Raw genomic sequence first — 17056 nt, 5'->3', positions numbered from 1 at the left:
CCCTAAGCTACTCAGCAGACATCTTTTAAAAAAAAATTACTAAGAAGCACCGTGGCCTCAGGCTTAGTCTGCTCCCAGGCAGTTTTTCTTGCTCACAATACAAATATTTTTAAATTAGCTTTATACGGTGATACTATTAATTAACAGTGTAGCCTTTTACAAATATCCATAAATATTTTAACTTGGGTTATCACGTAATCACATTACATACCTTTCAACAAGAACCCATAAGCAGCTAGTTAATTTTGCAGAGTCCAAAACTTTAGCAGACTGTCATTGAATTGAGTGCTATTCATTCTTTTTGGAAGTTAACACATTTGACCAAGACAGGCTCTTCAAAGTGAGGAAGGGGATTTGGTTGAAGTCAGTCCTGAACACGCTGTGCTCCCTGCTCCAGGCAAGGAAAGGAAAAGTTTGCTGAGAAAGGAAAGAATTGGTGTAGCTTCTCTCTAACTATGCTTGGGCTAAAAGGGAATAGACCGCCTGAAAAATCAAATCTCCTAAACTTTATAGACTTCTAGAGCTAGAACAGTGTGATACAGTGGGAAGCCCAGGGCCCCTTGTTAATCACTAGTCCTGTGGGTTGAAACAAGTTACCTACGTTCCATCTGCCTCCAAATTCTCATTGTTAAAACTGTGCCAAAAATACCTGCTCCATTAACTTCATAGAATTGTCATGTGATATATGAAAGCACTTTGCAAACTGTGCAGAGCTAGCTAAAAATATGAAATCATTACATGACAAAATACAGTAATGGTAATATCAATTTCTGGGGTAAATCTTATGATTAGTAATGATTACTCTTTCTTTACTACTGACAATGTTTAGACACATACACAAGTTCTCTTGAAGCCCTATGTGAAGGTTCAGAATGACCCTTTTGACCAGCTAGTTTTATAAAGCACCCTGCGTCCTGAGTATGATAAAATCAAGGAAAGTTCCCGAATAAAGTGCGTTCCATTCCAATGCCACCTTTGCCTCTGTCCCAACAGTTCTCAAGAGTGTTCTCTATCCTCTAATGCCATCAAATCTAAAGTGGTGTATTGCTGGCCTATCTGTGGCCACCCTCCAAGTCTGACTACTTTTTATTAGGAGGGTCTCAGAAGATGGGAATATGGGAAGAATGAAGTCAAGAAATCCACGGCCCAAGAGTATGAGAACAAGGCCAGGCTACTGCCCTAGATCTTTTTTCATACCAGGTAAGGCTCCCATGGGAATAAGAGTTCATTTTTTTCCACCCAGGGAGTCAAGGATTAGACAAAGACACTTTGAGAAGATTCTGTCCTCTAGCCACCCGTATTCATTTTATCATGAACTAGTAAAGTGCCTTTGCTGACCTAACGTCAAGGGTACCAAATGTCTTTGGTCCTCCCTCTGAGTCTTATTCAGACAGGCATGAGAAATGAAAATCCACATGCAGAGGAGTTCTGTTTGTGTTGATCTGTATGCCCAGATGAACTGTAGGCATTGAGACTCTTCCTCCTCCATCCTACCCACTGGCATCTCTGCATGTGCTGAAGAGGACAGAGGAGACCAAATCGAGTCTCTAGGAGATGAACTGGGGATTTGCTAGCAAATAGATCCCCCAGTATGTGTTATTTTTTAGAACCTGATGTTCAGCGTTGAATATCAAGTCTATTACATCTCCAGCATGGAATTCATAAGCCCCTCCTACGTTCTGGATTGTAGAGTTGTTCGTTAGAGCTTGTATGGGGTCTTCATTCTTACGTAGCAGTGCCTCAAAAGGAGCTCGCCCCTTGTAGGCTGTATTGGGAGCCACTTGGCCGTAAATTAAATACAAACCATTCTGAAGTATTTTCAGCCTCCAATCAGCTGTCTTAGTCACACAAGAAGGCTCAGGAGAGGGCATTTGCCATTTTGAAGGTAATGGTCCTATAAGACATTTACAAGAAAGGTGGGGGAGAGAAAGCAAAAAAAAAGGAAAGCATAGTTATTTAATTATTTCATCTTCTTCCTGATTATAGTTCTTTCCTACTTACAGGATGTTTCTTTACCCGGTCTATACTAGTTCTCTCCAACCACAATTTTAGTATTTTAAGTATCTACCTACTCCTTGTTTTAGAGAAACTCCTAAGTGCATCTCTTGCTTGGGGAGTTCTAAGGAAATACATTTAGAATAGGGACACGGGTTAAGTTTTAGGGTGGCACTTCATCTCTTATCGATCGATATTTGTGAAAGGGAAGAAAGGAGGAAGGAAGAGAGGAATCACCCGCCAGGATGGTGATGACCAAAGTTGGCAGTGCAGGATGCATATTTGCCTTTCTCTGTGTAAATACTATTTACTATGTATCACTTTATCAATGAGATTTTTCTCATCAATCTGTATAAAATATAGCGCTCTCCTGTCACTCTCTCCCTTTACCTTGTTTTAGTTTTCTTCATAGAAGGTGTCACCATCTAGCCTATTATACATTGTTCATTTGCTTATTGTCTATCTTATACCCACTTGAATATAATGTCTTTGAGAACAAGTACTTCTCTATTTTGTCCATTGCTATATCTTCAGCACCAAAAAGAATTCCTGGTAGTACCCAGTATGTGCTCAATAAATATATCTTGATTGAATGATACAACCGTGTTCCTGAATTAGGTGCACTGTGTCTAAATTATGGCACTTTATGGGTATATATCATTCAAGATACACTTGGGATATCTTTATCCAAACCCTCCCAAAATAGCTACTGGTAAATTAATGAGTTTATAAATGGAAATTATTTGACTGTTTAAATATAAGTATCCCTGGTTTATTGCTGTCAAAGGGGATGAGGAAAGGGTCAAGACTTGTTTATTTTCATAGGAATATGTGGAATTTACATATTTTCCTAATGTTAATTGTTTTACACAGAGGTGTGATTTCAGAATCCCAGGATGTGCTTTTACCTCCCAAAACACTTAGTCTGGCCTGTTCTCTAATTCTCCATAATTTTTGTTATGGAGGGAAAGCCTTTGTCACATAATTAGAAACCTTGATTAAAAAAAAAAAGTACCCTGGAAGAGATAACATATTGACAAATTCTTATTTGTATATAAATGTCAGATATAAGGCTCTGAGGGTAGATTCTGAAGGAGAATGAAGGAAAGATCATTAAAGGAAGAAGCAAAGTCTCCCTGTATCTCCAATGAGCCCAGAGCCCAGTAAATTTCTTCCTGCTTGACCATGTAATTGACCATAGGCAAGTCACCAGGAAGGAGTGTCACTGGTTCTCATATTTAATTCTGTGATGGGGGACACTTAAAGACCATCTGAGCATCACTTGAGGTTCTCAACTTTTACCACATCAAAAGAAAATTTCAACATATCATGAGGAGTTTCACTCCATTCACTAGAAAAACAAAAACAAATCACAAAGGCAGAGATAAGTAAAAAGAGACTCCCTAATTTCCACAAAGCAAGGAAGCCTGGCTGTTTGCACTGTATAGGAAAACAGGAGTTGAAGTTAACTCTAGAAATATTCTTCTGTCAGCTGAAAATGGGTGTTTGTTTGACCTTAAACCAGTAAACAACCCAAAATATATTCATTTCAATTTTGTATGTATTCTAAAAAATGCCCTAAGGCTCAGGACGACTGTAAACTTTAGCGTGTCTTCTAAGCAAGTACCAGGTCACTATAAAGGAAAGTGACTCAGGAGCTAAGAGGAGAAGAGAAACGAGCAGAGAAGTGACCATTCCCCTAACTCTCATTTCTCATCTATATACTTAGAAACAAAAATCGCACCCTATACTCACTCCACTGGACGCTAGCAGTATGTGAAATATGAGAATGACTTTGAGTCTGTCACAGGGAAAGGTTGTAGAAATCTGAAACTTGTGCTTATTAAAACACAGAATTAAAAGTAGATTCCTGGATCTCAGATTCCCAGGCCTATGGGAGTGCTATGCATTCCTGCCCAGAGATGTGACCTTGAATGTAGTCTTCATCAGGGCATGGGCTTGTCCATCTGGTTTACCTCTGAAGCCTCAGCTCCTAGACAACTGCTTGGCACAAGATAAGCAGTTATAAATAGGAGCTGAGGGATGACTAAAATAGAATGCATGCTTTCTTAACTCTGGAGCTTGCCTTTTGCATCAAATGCTAAGGAAAGTAAAAAAGGAGGTATATGAGACATGTTACTCACCAAACTTCGCTATACAGGGCCCACTGGCAGTCTGTAGGGGAAGAAGAAGAATTGGTCAGGATGATGACAGTGTCACAACTTTCTTGATTGATTTATTTAGAGCCTCTGATTCCTGAAGCCGACTTCTTTTCCCTAGCCACATAAAGAAATCCCTCCCTCCCCCTTGTTTTGGATCTCTCAGCTTTCCTTTACAGATGGCTGGCGCCTTCCTTTACCTTTCATTACCCGGCTACCTTTTGGGTCTTCTAGGAAAAAGTTAAGAACTCCTTTTATCCACCTAATCTCTACCCACAGTGCAACTATTTGATCTTGGACTCTCCTCCTCTTGGGCTATAGAAATTTTCTATAAATAATAGTCTCTGCATCCCAGTGACTTCACAAGATGGTCCACTGGCATGTGAGAAAATAATAGAATTTCTATTTTAAATAACAAGTTAAGCTATAGAAATATTTACATTTCAGATTGATAATGTCTCCACTATTTAATATTCAGACAATCATGCATCATATACAGTGACTGAAATACCCTGAGGAGATCTCAGTTTCAAACTATTGCAACATACCACAGTTTACATGCTACAGGAATCCACCAGTGTGGTTGATTTTATAAATACAGATATTTAAACACTAAAGGCTTTAAGATACTTAGTAGTAAGGTAAGGTATACCCACACATTTTGTACCATGTAAAGTTCATTTGTTTCCTTGTGGCAAAGTGCTTAAGAGACTTTTCAGGCTTAAACATGATTATCATGTTATGAAATCCTTTTATAGGATTTCTCTGGCTGCTATGCTAGGAATAAATTAAAGGGTGACAAGAGCAAAAGCAGTGAGACAAGCTAAGAGATCAGTGTAATCATCTATGCAAGAAAGCATGGTGCCTCTGACCAAGGTGCTAGCCGTGGAGATGGTGATGAGTGACTGGAAATTGAGCCAACAGGAGTTCCTGACATGGATATGGATAAGAAAATGAGAAGAGACAAAGATGACACCAAGATTTGGGGCACGAGCAATTAGAAAGATAAAACTGTTAATCACTGAAATGAGCAAGATTTAAGAGGAGTAAATTGGGGGGAAAAGAGTCATGAGTTCATTTTTAAACATGTCAAGTTTGTGATGCTTATTAGATATACAGGTAGGAGTGTCAAGAAGGTAGTTATATCTGTAAGGATGGAATTTAAGGAGTTCTGATAATAAGAGTCTTCAGCTTCTGTGTGGTGCTTAAAGATATGAGACTGTATAAGAGCATCAAGTCAGTGGGTAAAGACAGACAGGAGTACTGGGGCACTGCAATGTTTAGAGGTCAGGAAATAAGAAAGAACCCGCAAAGGAGCCTACGAAGGAAAGGCCACCTTGGTAAGGATTTTAATTATAGACCGTGGAATTTAAGTTGTCTAAGGAAGGAAGAAAAATCATGAATGGAGTGATGGGACAGTATATTTTTTAATTTTATATTTTTTATATAGCAGGTTCTTATTAGTTATCTATTTTATACATATTAGTGCATATATGTCAATCCTAATCTCCCAGTTCATCCCACCACCCTGCCCCCAACTTGGGACAATATTATTTTAATTAAAAAAAAAGAACTTTGCACTATTGAACAATGAATTTAAAATTTAGTGTCATAACATGGTAAGCACACTCAAAAATGCATTCTTCCATTTTGATCTATATTTCTTCATGAGGTAATTTTTCAGTTACGATGGTCAAAACGGCAACCATAAGGTAAATTAACCTAGACTATAACTTTCAAATTATTATATTAAAAAGTGTTAAACTAAGATTAAGAAAATAAACACATTTATCAAATTACTTTACTAAAATATTTCAATTATTTTAGAAATCTTTATATTATATATTTGCATATTATATAAATATAACATTTTGGTAAAAGCAAAATAGTTTTGCACTGTGGATAAACAACATTAAGCATATTATTTGGTTCATCCTTATAAATTTCTATTGTGTATCTTTTAATATACAGAGTATTAGAACTTGTATAAATAAAACTTACAATAAATTAGCATATATATTGGGATTGTACTCAAGAACATTTTGTTGATAGAGAGGTGCAATAGAAAAGGTTGGGAAGTCACTGTTCTAGGAGATAAATCACTGGATTCCTACAATTTCCTTTGCTCTTGCAATTATTTCATCCTTACTTTGGGATTTCTTAGAAGAGATGTTAAAATTCAATTTAGTTTAACCCATAACAGGCATGTGATAGGGACTCAACTTCAATTCTCTCACTTATAAAATGGGGGAAATAGCAGCACCTAGCCTATTGAGGTTGTTTATGGGTTTAAATGAGGTAATTCTTTTTTTTTTTTTGTGGTACGCAGCCCTCTCAACTGTTGCGGCCTCTCCTGTTGCGGAGCACAGGTTCTGGACGCGCAGGCTCAGCGGCCATGGCTCACGGGCCCAGCCGCTCAGCGTCATGTGGGATCTTCCCGGACCAGGGCATGAACCCGTGTCCCCTGCATCGGGCAGGCGGACTCTCAACCACTGCGCCACCAGGGAAGCCCTAAATGAGGTAATTCTTATAAAGGATTTTGCCCAGATATTCTGTCTTGTCCTGCTTATTATTAGTGTTTTGATAATGATGCTGATTATAATGAAGAATTAAAACTTTAAGCACCTGCATTCCCAACATTATACTAGCACTGTAAGCAAGAGAAACTAATGTCATCTGTGGTCCTCGCCTCTTAAAAAGTTTATCATCTTTCTAGAAAGACATGATTAAACACATGAAGGGATTAGATAACAATCTAAATATAAAAGAGTTCCAAAATCTGTGCCACAGGTAACATCTATGTTGTCTACTCTCATGTATAAAGAGTGTGAGGAGAAGCCCAATGCCACAGACAAATTAATTACCAGAGGCAGAAATCCTGGATACTGCAGAAATCCTGTAGGCTGCTTTCATGTCTATTTAGAACTACAGAAACCACCACTGTGCTATTCTGTCATTATTGCCACAAATGAAAATCTGTCTAATCACAAAAATCCTCTGTTTGGTAGTGAGGCATAGTCCTGGGTTGAGGAAGTGGAATAGATAAGCAAGGAATACCCATTTTGTTAAAAGTCTTTTTTAACTTTATCTTCATTGTAAAGTCATTAATAATAATGGTGTAAATATGAATCGCTACCATCCACTGAGAGCCTACCATGGGCCAGGCACCGTACTCTCTCATTCATTCTTACCACAACTCTGTGAAATGACCAACACACACATTTTCAGATGAGGAAATGAGGAGAAGGATTATGTAACTAGCCCAAGGTCATGCAGCTGATGAGAGGCCAGGCTAAGATCCAAACAGAGCCTGACTCAAAAGTCTCACTCCTGCCGCTCTGTGGAGCAGTTTGTATTTCTAATTTTGGTGACGTTTGAAAGGAGTGGGTATCCACTTATAAAGAAGCATATGGGACTTTCTGTTTAGTTTAGTTAATTTATTTTTGCTTAGAAGGAGCAGTTGCTCTTGTAACCCCATTGTGATTTAAGCCCAGATTTACATACTTGGGGTAATAAATAATAATTATTTCTCCAAACCAACTCTAATCAGATCATCATTTGGAAATAGAATCTACTCTGCTTTTAAGTACAAGCACAACTTACCCTTTGGAAAGTAGCCTTCATTTCATTGAAGCAGGGGACTCTCCTGACATTTGGTTTCTTAGAGACAATTTCTGTGAGGTTATTTTTATCTAGGGATGGACCAACTCCTTGGGCTCATAACCGATTCTTTCAGTGAAACGTCTTCTGAATGAAGAGGGGGAAAAAAGAAAAAAAGAATTCTCCCAAGGAAATTTCTGTTGATTGATTTCGAAGGAGCCAACCTTCCTGTCTAACACTTTTTGGATTAGTGCCTAGAGAGGCTGGAAAGTGGGATTTTGTATATAAAAACCAGAGTGGAGACTAAAATAATGTAAATTCCAAGGTCGTGGAGCATTATGAGGAGGTGGAAGTGGCCACCTCATAATGACCCACCAGCCATTCAGTCCTCTTTTCCAAAAATACTAATCTGTGGCCAATAGGGAAAAATAAGTGCAGGCAAGTGAAAAGTGGAATACAGGAGCTAATATCATTCCACTGTCAGTCAAGCATTGGCTTTTCCCATGGGAACTAAGCCTCCCTGGCATCCTGTCAGGATAATATCCTGAAAACCTTTCAAACGTCCCCAAATTTGGTACAAACTCTGGGCTATTCCTTTAGAGGCAGAACCTTTCATGGAGAAGCTGCAATATTGTCTAGGAGAGAGAATCTGGAATCAGAGTTCAAACACAGGGGATTGATCAAATTCAGTTCTGGCAAGAAGTATCCTAGTATGAGCCCTCCTCCTTCCCTTTGCAAGAGCAGTTGTGTGCCTTTGAGAAAGGCACTTTCCTTCTCTCCCAGGCACTGGTTCCCCAGTCACACACAGGAAATGATGACACCTAGAACATATCCTGTGTGCTTCACAGTCATCTGGCTAATAGGATGTGATGTTTGGAGAAAGAAAAGGCACTTCCAGATTTAAGCTGTTGCTATTCTCACCCTTCCCCTTCTTCAGAAATCTAAACACTCAGAATTCCTGACAAGTTTTTTTTCTGCTCAAAGCTTAACTGTTCCAGAAAGTTCAGAGTTCTGCTTGATACATTCCTGAGACAGTGCGGATGTGATTACAAATTCCTCTGTTGTACTCACTTGTGTACAAATTAATGGGCTACTTGTGTAAAAACTTGCCCAAAGCTATACTTGCCCTAAGTTAACATCAGCAACTATAATGTACTGCTTCCTCCTGTATCTCTTCTCAAGTGCTTTCAAATATCTGAAGTAGTAAAACCATATCTTTGAAATTTTAACTGACCAATCCCCCTTAGAAAAATGTTTCTACAGTCACTGATTTCATATCACAGCCCCTTCTGAGATGGGCATGTACTACCTTATTCTCTGCAAGGCTCAGAATCTTTAGATGTACCCAGGAATTGGCTAAATCCTAAATTAAATAAAGCATTTCTTATTTTCTTTTTGGTCAATGCTATGTAGTCAACAGTCACATTTCTACTAAGAACCTCATGTACCTACCTCCCTTCCCTTCCCTAGACCCACAACTTGGACTGGAGCTCAGTGGGAAATTCCTGATAAGCATCAGGGCCTTCCCAAATAAAGTATTTCCTCTTTCCTCCATGAAGCCTTCCCTGATCAACCTAGCCCAAAGTCATTGACCCCCTCTTGACCTCCTAAAGCATTTATGTTCTATACGGTCCTTAGCTAAGTTATTAATCACTGTATTTTATAGCTAGAAGGGACATTGTAATGAACAAATCCATTTGCCTACCACCATTTTTCAGATGAAGAAACTGAGAACCAGAAAGATTAGATACCTTTCAGATGCATACAGCTAGTTATTGAGAGACATAGAATCTGTATCTTCTTACTCCTAGTCCAGTGCCATTTCCCTCCTCAAAGATATGCTAACCATCTGTAACTTACCTTATTGTCTTTTATTATCTTTTTGTGTCTTTTTCCTCAGTAAGAGTGTAGCTTGCACCCCATTCCTTGAGGGCAAGCATCGTGTTTTACATCTTCTTATTCCACCAAGAGCAGAGTTCCAGAAAACACTCCACAGGCATCTGTCAACTGACTGATTTAACTGATCCCATCTAACTTAGTTCTGCAGCTAACATTTAGTATTTTCTACTACCTTTCATCTTAAACACTTAGATAAGCCTCAAAAGCCATATTGCCGTGACAAAATTGGAATTATATTTACATTATCTGTACCCACATGACTCTTTCTTCCAACTAGCTCTAACAGTACTGAGTGACAATGATAATAACTAGACTTATAAAAGAAAAAAGGAGTATAATAAATAGCAACCTTAGGTACTGTTGTCTCCTTACCTTGAGTGGAAGAAAAGTAAAGATTAGTGTACTGAAGGAGCAAAGTAATAGCAAAATAACTATTGTTGAGTAGAGTAGCCATTTCTTCCAGGATGGTCTCTGTGCTCCTTGAGGACTTGAATGGCCTAAAGGCATAATCTCCACGTGGCTCAAACTCATTCTTTGCAGGAATGAGAGCTGTGGAAAACAAACATTCACAAGTGATGAGCACAGTCAGTTTTGTAGTATTATGGTAATTAGTAGTGGGTGTAAGAGGCGGGGTTTTCCTTCTGATTCTGTGTGTTGGAAAATGATACTCATAGGCTAAGTGCTGAATCTCATTTGGCACCAGGCCAAATGCACTGAAAGGAACAGAGGGCTAAAAGCCAACACAAACACAGAGGACAAAATACAAAACAAAACAAGAGAAGTTAAGAGGGGGGAGAAAAAATTATTTCCTGACGCAAGAGGAACTATGGAACTGTGCAGTATTACAAATTATTCCAGATAAGAAAATCACTGTTTGTAAGAAAAAATAAAGTTCAAGATTAAGCCCTATCATACTCCAAATATCATATATGTGTGAGGCAGTAGATCAGGGAGCTAGGGAGACTGGAATGCATGGTTTGGAAAAAACAGTTCCATCAATTTCTAGTGTATAAAATGTGTTCATTCTGAGTGTGTTTCATGTTTGGTAATTGCATTCATTGTTGCTTTTGTTGTGGTCATCCATTTACAGTGCTTGGTGTCAGTTTATTTATCTCTTGTAAAAATAAAATACAGTATGTGTGAAAAAAAAAAGTGTGTTCGTTCTGAGATGGTCTCTAGAAAACACCAAGTGTATTACTAGAATTTAATTTTTAAAATATGTCAATACGAGAAGCTTAATTCTTTTATGTCTCACCATTTAAAAACTCTGAAAATTCAATGCTGGCATCAAATAGAAATTAAGTTATCATACAAAAGGACATATTCTTGCACCCTGTCCTCCAGTCTGAGCTTACATTCTATTCCAAAAACCTTGAGTTTTCTTCCTGGCACCAAAAATACCAATTTACTACAAAATTGAGGAAGTTCCCTGGTTCTCTGTACCTCAGTCTTTCCATTTGTTAAATGGAATGCCTACCTTTTCTTTTTACCCAGTGCCAGAATCATGTTCTAGAAAGAACACGGACTTTTAAATCAGACAGACCTGAGAGGGGGGGCCTGGTGTTGCCCAGCCCTTATCTGCTCAGTGGCCTGCAGCATGTTACTTGACTCCTTTGTTTCCTTCCTTGTAAATGGAGAAAATTTCCACTTCATAAGGCTTTTTCGAGAATGAAATAGATGTGAACGTTTGGCTCATAAGAAGTGTTCCATAAGTGTTTCTCTCTTCTCCACCCTTCTGAGAGATGTTAAGACTGAATCAATTATGAAATTCTAGAAAAGAATGATTTTTTTAACATTTGCCACAGGGTATAACTCAACTGAAGTTCATTTAAATAAAAGGAGGTAAAATGAAAGTATTTTGAAGAAAAAATTTCTCATCTAAGAGAGAATCAAAGATGTTTTAAATTAGGGAAAAAGCCTAGAGATTGAACATCCTCATTTCTGAAAGAGGACGCTAAGGATAATAGAAGTTGAGAGGTGTATCACACCACTAATGGCTGGGTAACAGTGGAGTGGGGACCTGAGCCCAGGGATACTGTCTTTTAACCCAATCATCTTTTTTTTTTTTTTTTTAGTACCACACTAATTGTAGCAATATTTCTCACTGAGTTGTCAGATTTAACATGGCTCTATTTTATCTTGATCAATAAAGTATCTCTGAAGAAAAGTCACTGAGTCACACGGGAATAATTTTTTAATACAACCATGTTTTGTGGCTCTCTCCTAGATGCTGTGATGCAGAGGTTAACAGCAAAATGACTCCAGAAGAGTGATGCATTCTACCTACAACTCTTCCCTTGTATCATGTCTGAAATGCATACGCACCAGCACAGAATTTAAAACTGATTACTGAAAAGTCAGACTATTTCCTCTGTGTTTCTCATTTGTTCCTTCTCCTAATTCCTCTCCAAATTTTAGATGCAAGTGCCTCTGCTTGCTCAATTCAGTAAATATTTATTTAAATAAGGAACTGTTCCAAATAAAGTCCAGTTCCTTCTTCTGCCCTTAACTAAGATTAGGCTCTGGAATATCCTGTTTAACTAGTTTAACCTTCTGAACATATCTTTAAAAAGATGACATGCTTATCTCCAGAAGAATACATTCCAAGCACAAGGAACTATATTCAATATCTTGTAATAACCCATAATGGAAGAGAATGTTAAAAGAAGAACATAAATATTTGTATATATATGTATAACTGAACCACTGTACTGTGAGAGAGCATTAGATAGACATTGGATTCCTCCAAAATCAGGTCTGCAGTCCCTGCCACGTTCCCCTTATACACTATTTACCATGACTTTATGCTTGTGATAGTGTATGGCATGGCATATTCAGTGAAAAATATTCAGTGTGTCAGAACTCAGGAGCACTACACAGCTGATTTTGCCTACTCTAGATATCAGAGTATTCGTTGTTGGAACAAATAAGGCCCAGGTGGCCTGAAGATACATACATAAATGGATGATAGGTAAGAGGAAATAGACAGACATAATACATAAATATGGTTTTAAACTTGGAATTTTATGAAGGCAACAACAGTCTGTGTTAAGATTAATAAATGCCTACTCTGTAAAGAGAATTGTGTAAGCTCTATACATAAATAGATATATACGTATACATATAAATATATATTTACATACATATACATATTTACATATTATATGTACAATAAATTCTAAAAGTTATATGGAGACATATAACTCTCCAGATCATTTTCTCTAAGGAACTAATAACAACTCTAAACAGGGTGGTCTAGGAAACAGTTTGAATTAAAATTATGTTTTTCTTCCACGACTTGGGGATCCTCTTCTATACCCTAAATTCTCTTGCTCTGTGCTGTTTTTGCATGTCCATTTTTTTGGGAGCCCTTCCCAAATTCTTCACTGTTTGTTTGTCTATATTTTACTGAATCTAGTACAGTCTTTAAGCAACAAGTCTATTGACAAATTTCCATGGAAGCCTTCCTGTTCCAGGCACCTGCCTTACCACTAATCTCTGAGAAAGGCTGTGTGGGGTTGTATGTCCCTGTCTAGCCGGAGTTCTCTCTGTGAGTGGCTTCTTGTTGTCTTGGGGAGGTGTGGGGGGCTGTCCTCTCTGGCCTAACCAGTATTGTGTCAGTATCCCGGCCATGGAAGGAGCATCTTAAACACATTTTGCTGGGAAGGATTACTTCCTGCTTGGAATCTGGACTGAAAATAGATTTTCCATTATGCAACATGGCATAACACTTCCTAATTAAAACCATCAAACATCACCCTAGAAGCCGTAATGACAGGGATTTGCTATTAAAGCATATCTTGCCCAATATCAAATGGATCGCCAGAGAACTATATTTCACCTATCAACCAAATTAAATAAGAGGGTCTTAATATTCCTGAGATTAAGCATCTCCCAAATCTCCTGGATTTCCTTGGGTAGCCCTGGCGGATGGGGATGGGAGAGGTATTTTTCCCTTTATGATTCAACTTGTTTTCCTCATTTGACAAACTACCACACACGAGCTCCACCAGTGGAGAACAATCAGCACATTCACTGTATTCGACACCCAACTGTGACATGTGTTCATGCAGAAATCTGGGAGACACTCTCTTCTGGTTTTCCATTTTTAGTACTGGTCTTAACACCATCCAATTTAGATACTCTGGCTCATGGCTAGATTGGTTGGTTTGGGCACTGAGAACCTACATGAGTAAAGAAAGTTTTGGTTTTTCTACATGAAATGATTCCAAAATATAGCAAAAGAACGTTACCCCCTTGCTCATTTAGAAAATATTACTGACTGCCTTCTATGTACCAAGTATGTAAAGAACTTAAGTACTAATAGAAAAGGGCCAGTCCATATCTTCAAATTTCTTATCACTTTTGGTTTGGTTTGGTTTTTAAAGGTAACTAGGGAAAGAGACAAATATACAAAGCAATATAAGGAGAAGTGTGTAATAGGACAAGAACCAAATACCTGGCCTCACTTGGGTTAAGGGGAAGTTTTATAAAGGAGGCGATGACTAGGCTGATATATACGTCTAAAAAGACGTTACCAGGTGAAAAAAACCTCATAATATCCCACTCTCCTAAGCTAATCAATTTGTATAAATTTACTAATATGATATATTGATAATATATATTTATATATTATGCTATCAGCAAATTATGTATGCTATATATAGTACAATGTGTGTGTATATATATATATATATATATATATATATAGTATGTGTGTAGTCTTACAGTGTTTTCAGGCACTTTACTTGGCAATGGAGAAATCAGGAGTATGACAGGACCTCTGATCTTAAGGAATCCATTGTCTGGTAATTGCTGGTTCTCTTACATTTGAGTCTTCTAAACTTGCATTGAAAACATGTTTCAATTTCAAGACAAGTTTCACTTATTTCTCTTTTCTTTCTGTATGATTTTATGTAACTTTCCCAATTTCCTAAGTGCGAATTGCCAAGGCATCTGGAGTTGTTCAGGCCAAGATACTTGTCTATCTGGTTTGAGGACTCCAGCCCTGAATGGATGTCTCACTATAAAGAGGAAATCTCAGGCTGGTATGCCAATGGAAAAAATGCTGAATCACAGACAACACTGTGGAATGCTGCTTGATGAAATGGTGCCAGCTGAAGGTAGCAAGCAACTTCCATTAGCTAAATAAAGAATAAACAACCCTGAAGAGGAAGCTGTGACTATTATGGAAAGATAAGGCCTAACGTATTTCAGGTCCTTCATCACCCAGCAAGCCTAAGGGAAATCTCTTTGGCTGAAAGTAAGGATATTCTCCACCCAACACATACACGGCCTCTTACATCCTTTCCTGGTCCCTCATCTCATGAATTCCTAGATTTTGTCATGTACCAGCTGCTCTGATGGCAACACCACTGAGTGTTGATTTCAAATGTAAACCATAAAAAAAAGAAGATAGAAAATTATAAAGAGTAAAAACAAGAAAAATATATATTAAAAGCCTATTCTCTTCTAGTCACTGTGTTTAAAGTTTCACATGCATTATTAGGTTTATTTAATCTTCACAACATTAGAAAGTAGCCCTTATTAGTCCCATTTTACAGATGAGAAAATTTAGGTTAAGAGGTGTTTAAGAACGAAAGTCACAAAACTACTAAAATTCAAATCCAAATCTGTCTAACTCTAAACCTATTTTTTCCATTCTGTCTTGATGCACTAATAAGTACCTGAACATGGCTTTAGTAGGCAAAGAATTTTAAAATGAGAAACAATTTACAATGTTAAGGATCCTTATGTGCTCCATTTCTGAATATGGTATCTACTAATATATCTTTTGAAGAAAAAGCTCTTACTAGATAGTACTATCTTTTTCAAACAGGCATAATTCTTTGCTTTGTCTTTGTCATGCTTTGTCATTTCAAATTCTTCCTTTTATTCCTTCTTAATCTCAAAATGACTCAGGTTTCCAGACAGAGCCAGAGTTGAAATCAAATTTTAAATTAGGATAAAGACAGTACTTGCTATTTCCAGTTCCAAAACTATTTCCAGCCAAAAAATTTCCTTAAGCAATTTTTCTTAGCAAAAAAGAGAAAAAGAAACCCTTTATACTTTAATACTGTATATATAGCAAGCATTTACTTTAAATTTTATCCATATTAGTTTAAGGAAGAGAGTAATAGTAAAATTTGTGGGCAAATACAGAGTCAGAGAGAGTATTAATTAAAAGAGAAATTTAGAGCCAAGTAGAATTGTGGGAATGGACGGGTTAGTTGTGGTAGTTTAATCATAGAAGAAAATAGAGGTCCTAGAAGACTTAAAGGGAAGATAGGACAGTAACTGTGGTAAAGATGACAGATGATTTCAACAATCATTAGTCATTCATGAATATGCTGAAAACACAAAGACTGGTGTGAAGATTCTTCTGATAGTAACAATGTTGACAGCAATCACAGCATCAACAACAGCTAACCTTGTTTGAGCACCTTCTGTCTTTTAAGTAGGAGTTGATCAGCCCATAATAAAGACTTGACCATGCTGATATGAAGTCAACCAAGTTGTAAGACCTTTTTAGGTTCAGAGTAGGAAATATGCAAATTCACCATCAATTTGTATTTATATGAACACATAAAGTATGCGGTTTGCAAGTGAATGGAAGGACAAGAAAACTTAATGGTATGGACTTTTGAAATGAATGAGCTAAGGAAGGGAGAAATGGTTCCTGGCTTTTCCAAGTCCATCCTGCCTTTGTCTACCTCAGTCTCATATAGTGGCTTGAAGCTCGTGGACATGGGGAGGCAAGAACTTCCCAGCTTATATTGCTCTGCAGTGTTTTGAGGTAGGAGAAAGAGCTTTAGGAAAGCACCTAAATTTTCCCATTATTACTCTCATCCTTAAATTAATATGAAGGATAAAATTTTAAATAAATGCACACACATATTATAGTTCTATTCATTTCCAATCACATAATAAAGTAGCCAGATTTCTTAAGTATTTATTTAGTTGCTTATTTCACACACAAAGAAAATGGCAGAATATTTGGATGCTTCTGAATCTAAAGTTGAAACCAAGCAGAACCCTGTGCACCCCCGCACCCCCCCCCCACCCCTCCCCTCTATGTCCCCTGCCTTTTGTTTGTAGAAAAGTTGAAATCTCCCAGGCCTCCCTGAGTCACAAATGAGCAGGCTCAAGCAGTTAATGATTAGGACAATAGAGTTGCAACATGGAGGAGCCAATTTCAACTCCATGTTTCATCTGTTTCTTTGACTTTAACCTTCGCTTTTAGTTGCTTTTGTTATTATAATCATACATAATGGCCTTCCCTCTGGGGAACCCTACCCACCTGTGGGTAACTGCAAGAAAGAAGAAATTAACACATCCCCTCCCTGAGGATGGCCATTCCAGGAGATGTTTTGCAAGACTGATGGCCCTTTTTACTCTTCTTC

General features: G+C 37.8%; 1 protein-coding gene across 2 annotated transcripts in view; it reads right to left on the bottom strand.

Annotated features, from left to right (window-relative positions):
- Positions 1–17056, bottom strand: part of TNFSF18 (TNF superfamily member 18) — a 108255-nt gene that overhangs the window by 22989 nt on the left and 68210 nt on the right. The window contains exons 2-4 of one of the 2 annotated variants that reach the window (XM_049716135.1): positions 10026–10202; positions 4140–4170; positions 1805–1894 (exon numbers count right to left, since the gene is read on the bottom strand). In XM_049716135.1, the coding sequence (XP_049572092.1) occupies positions 1805–1894; positions 4140–4170; positions 10026–10202 (298 nt within the window). Of the gene's footprint in view, positions 1–523; positions 1895–4139; positions 4171–10025; positions 10203–17056 lie in introns of those variants that run through there. The other variant, XM_004269767.4, reaches the window with a different exon arrangement.

Source organism: Orcinus orca, chromosome 1 (assembly GCF_937001465.1).
Source record: "Orcinus orca chromosome 1, mOrcOrc1.1, whole genome shotgun sequence".
Classification (NCBI taxonomy): domain Eukaryota; kingdom Metazoa; phylum Chordata; class Mammalia; order Artiodactyla; family Delphinidae; genus Orcinus; species Orcinus orca.
This window is presented reverse-complemented; position numbering and strand designations above follow the sequence as displayed.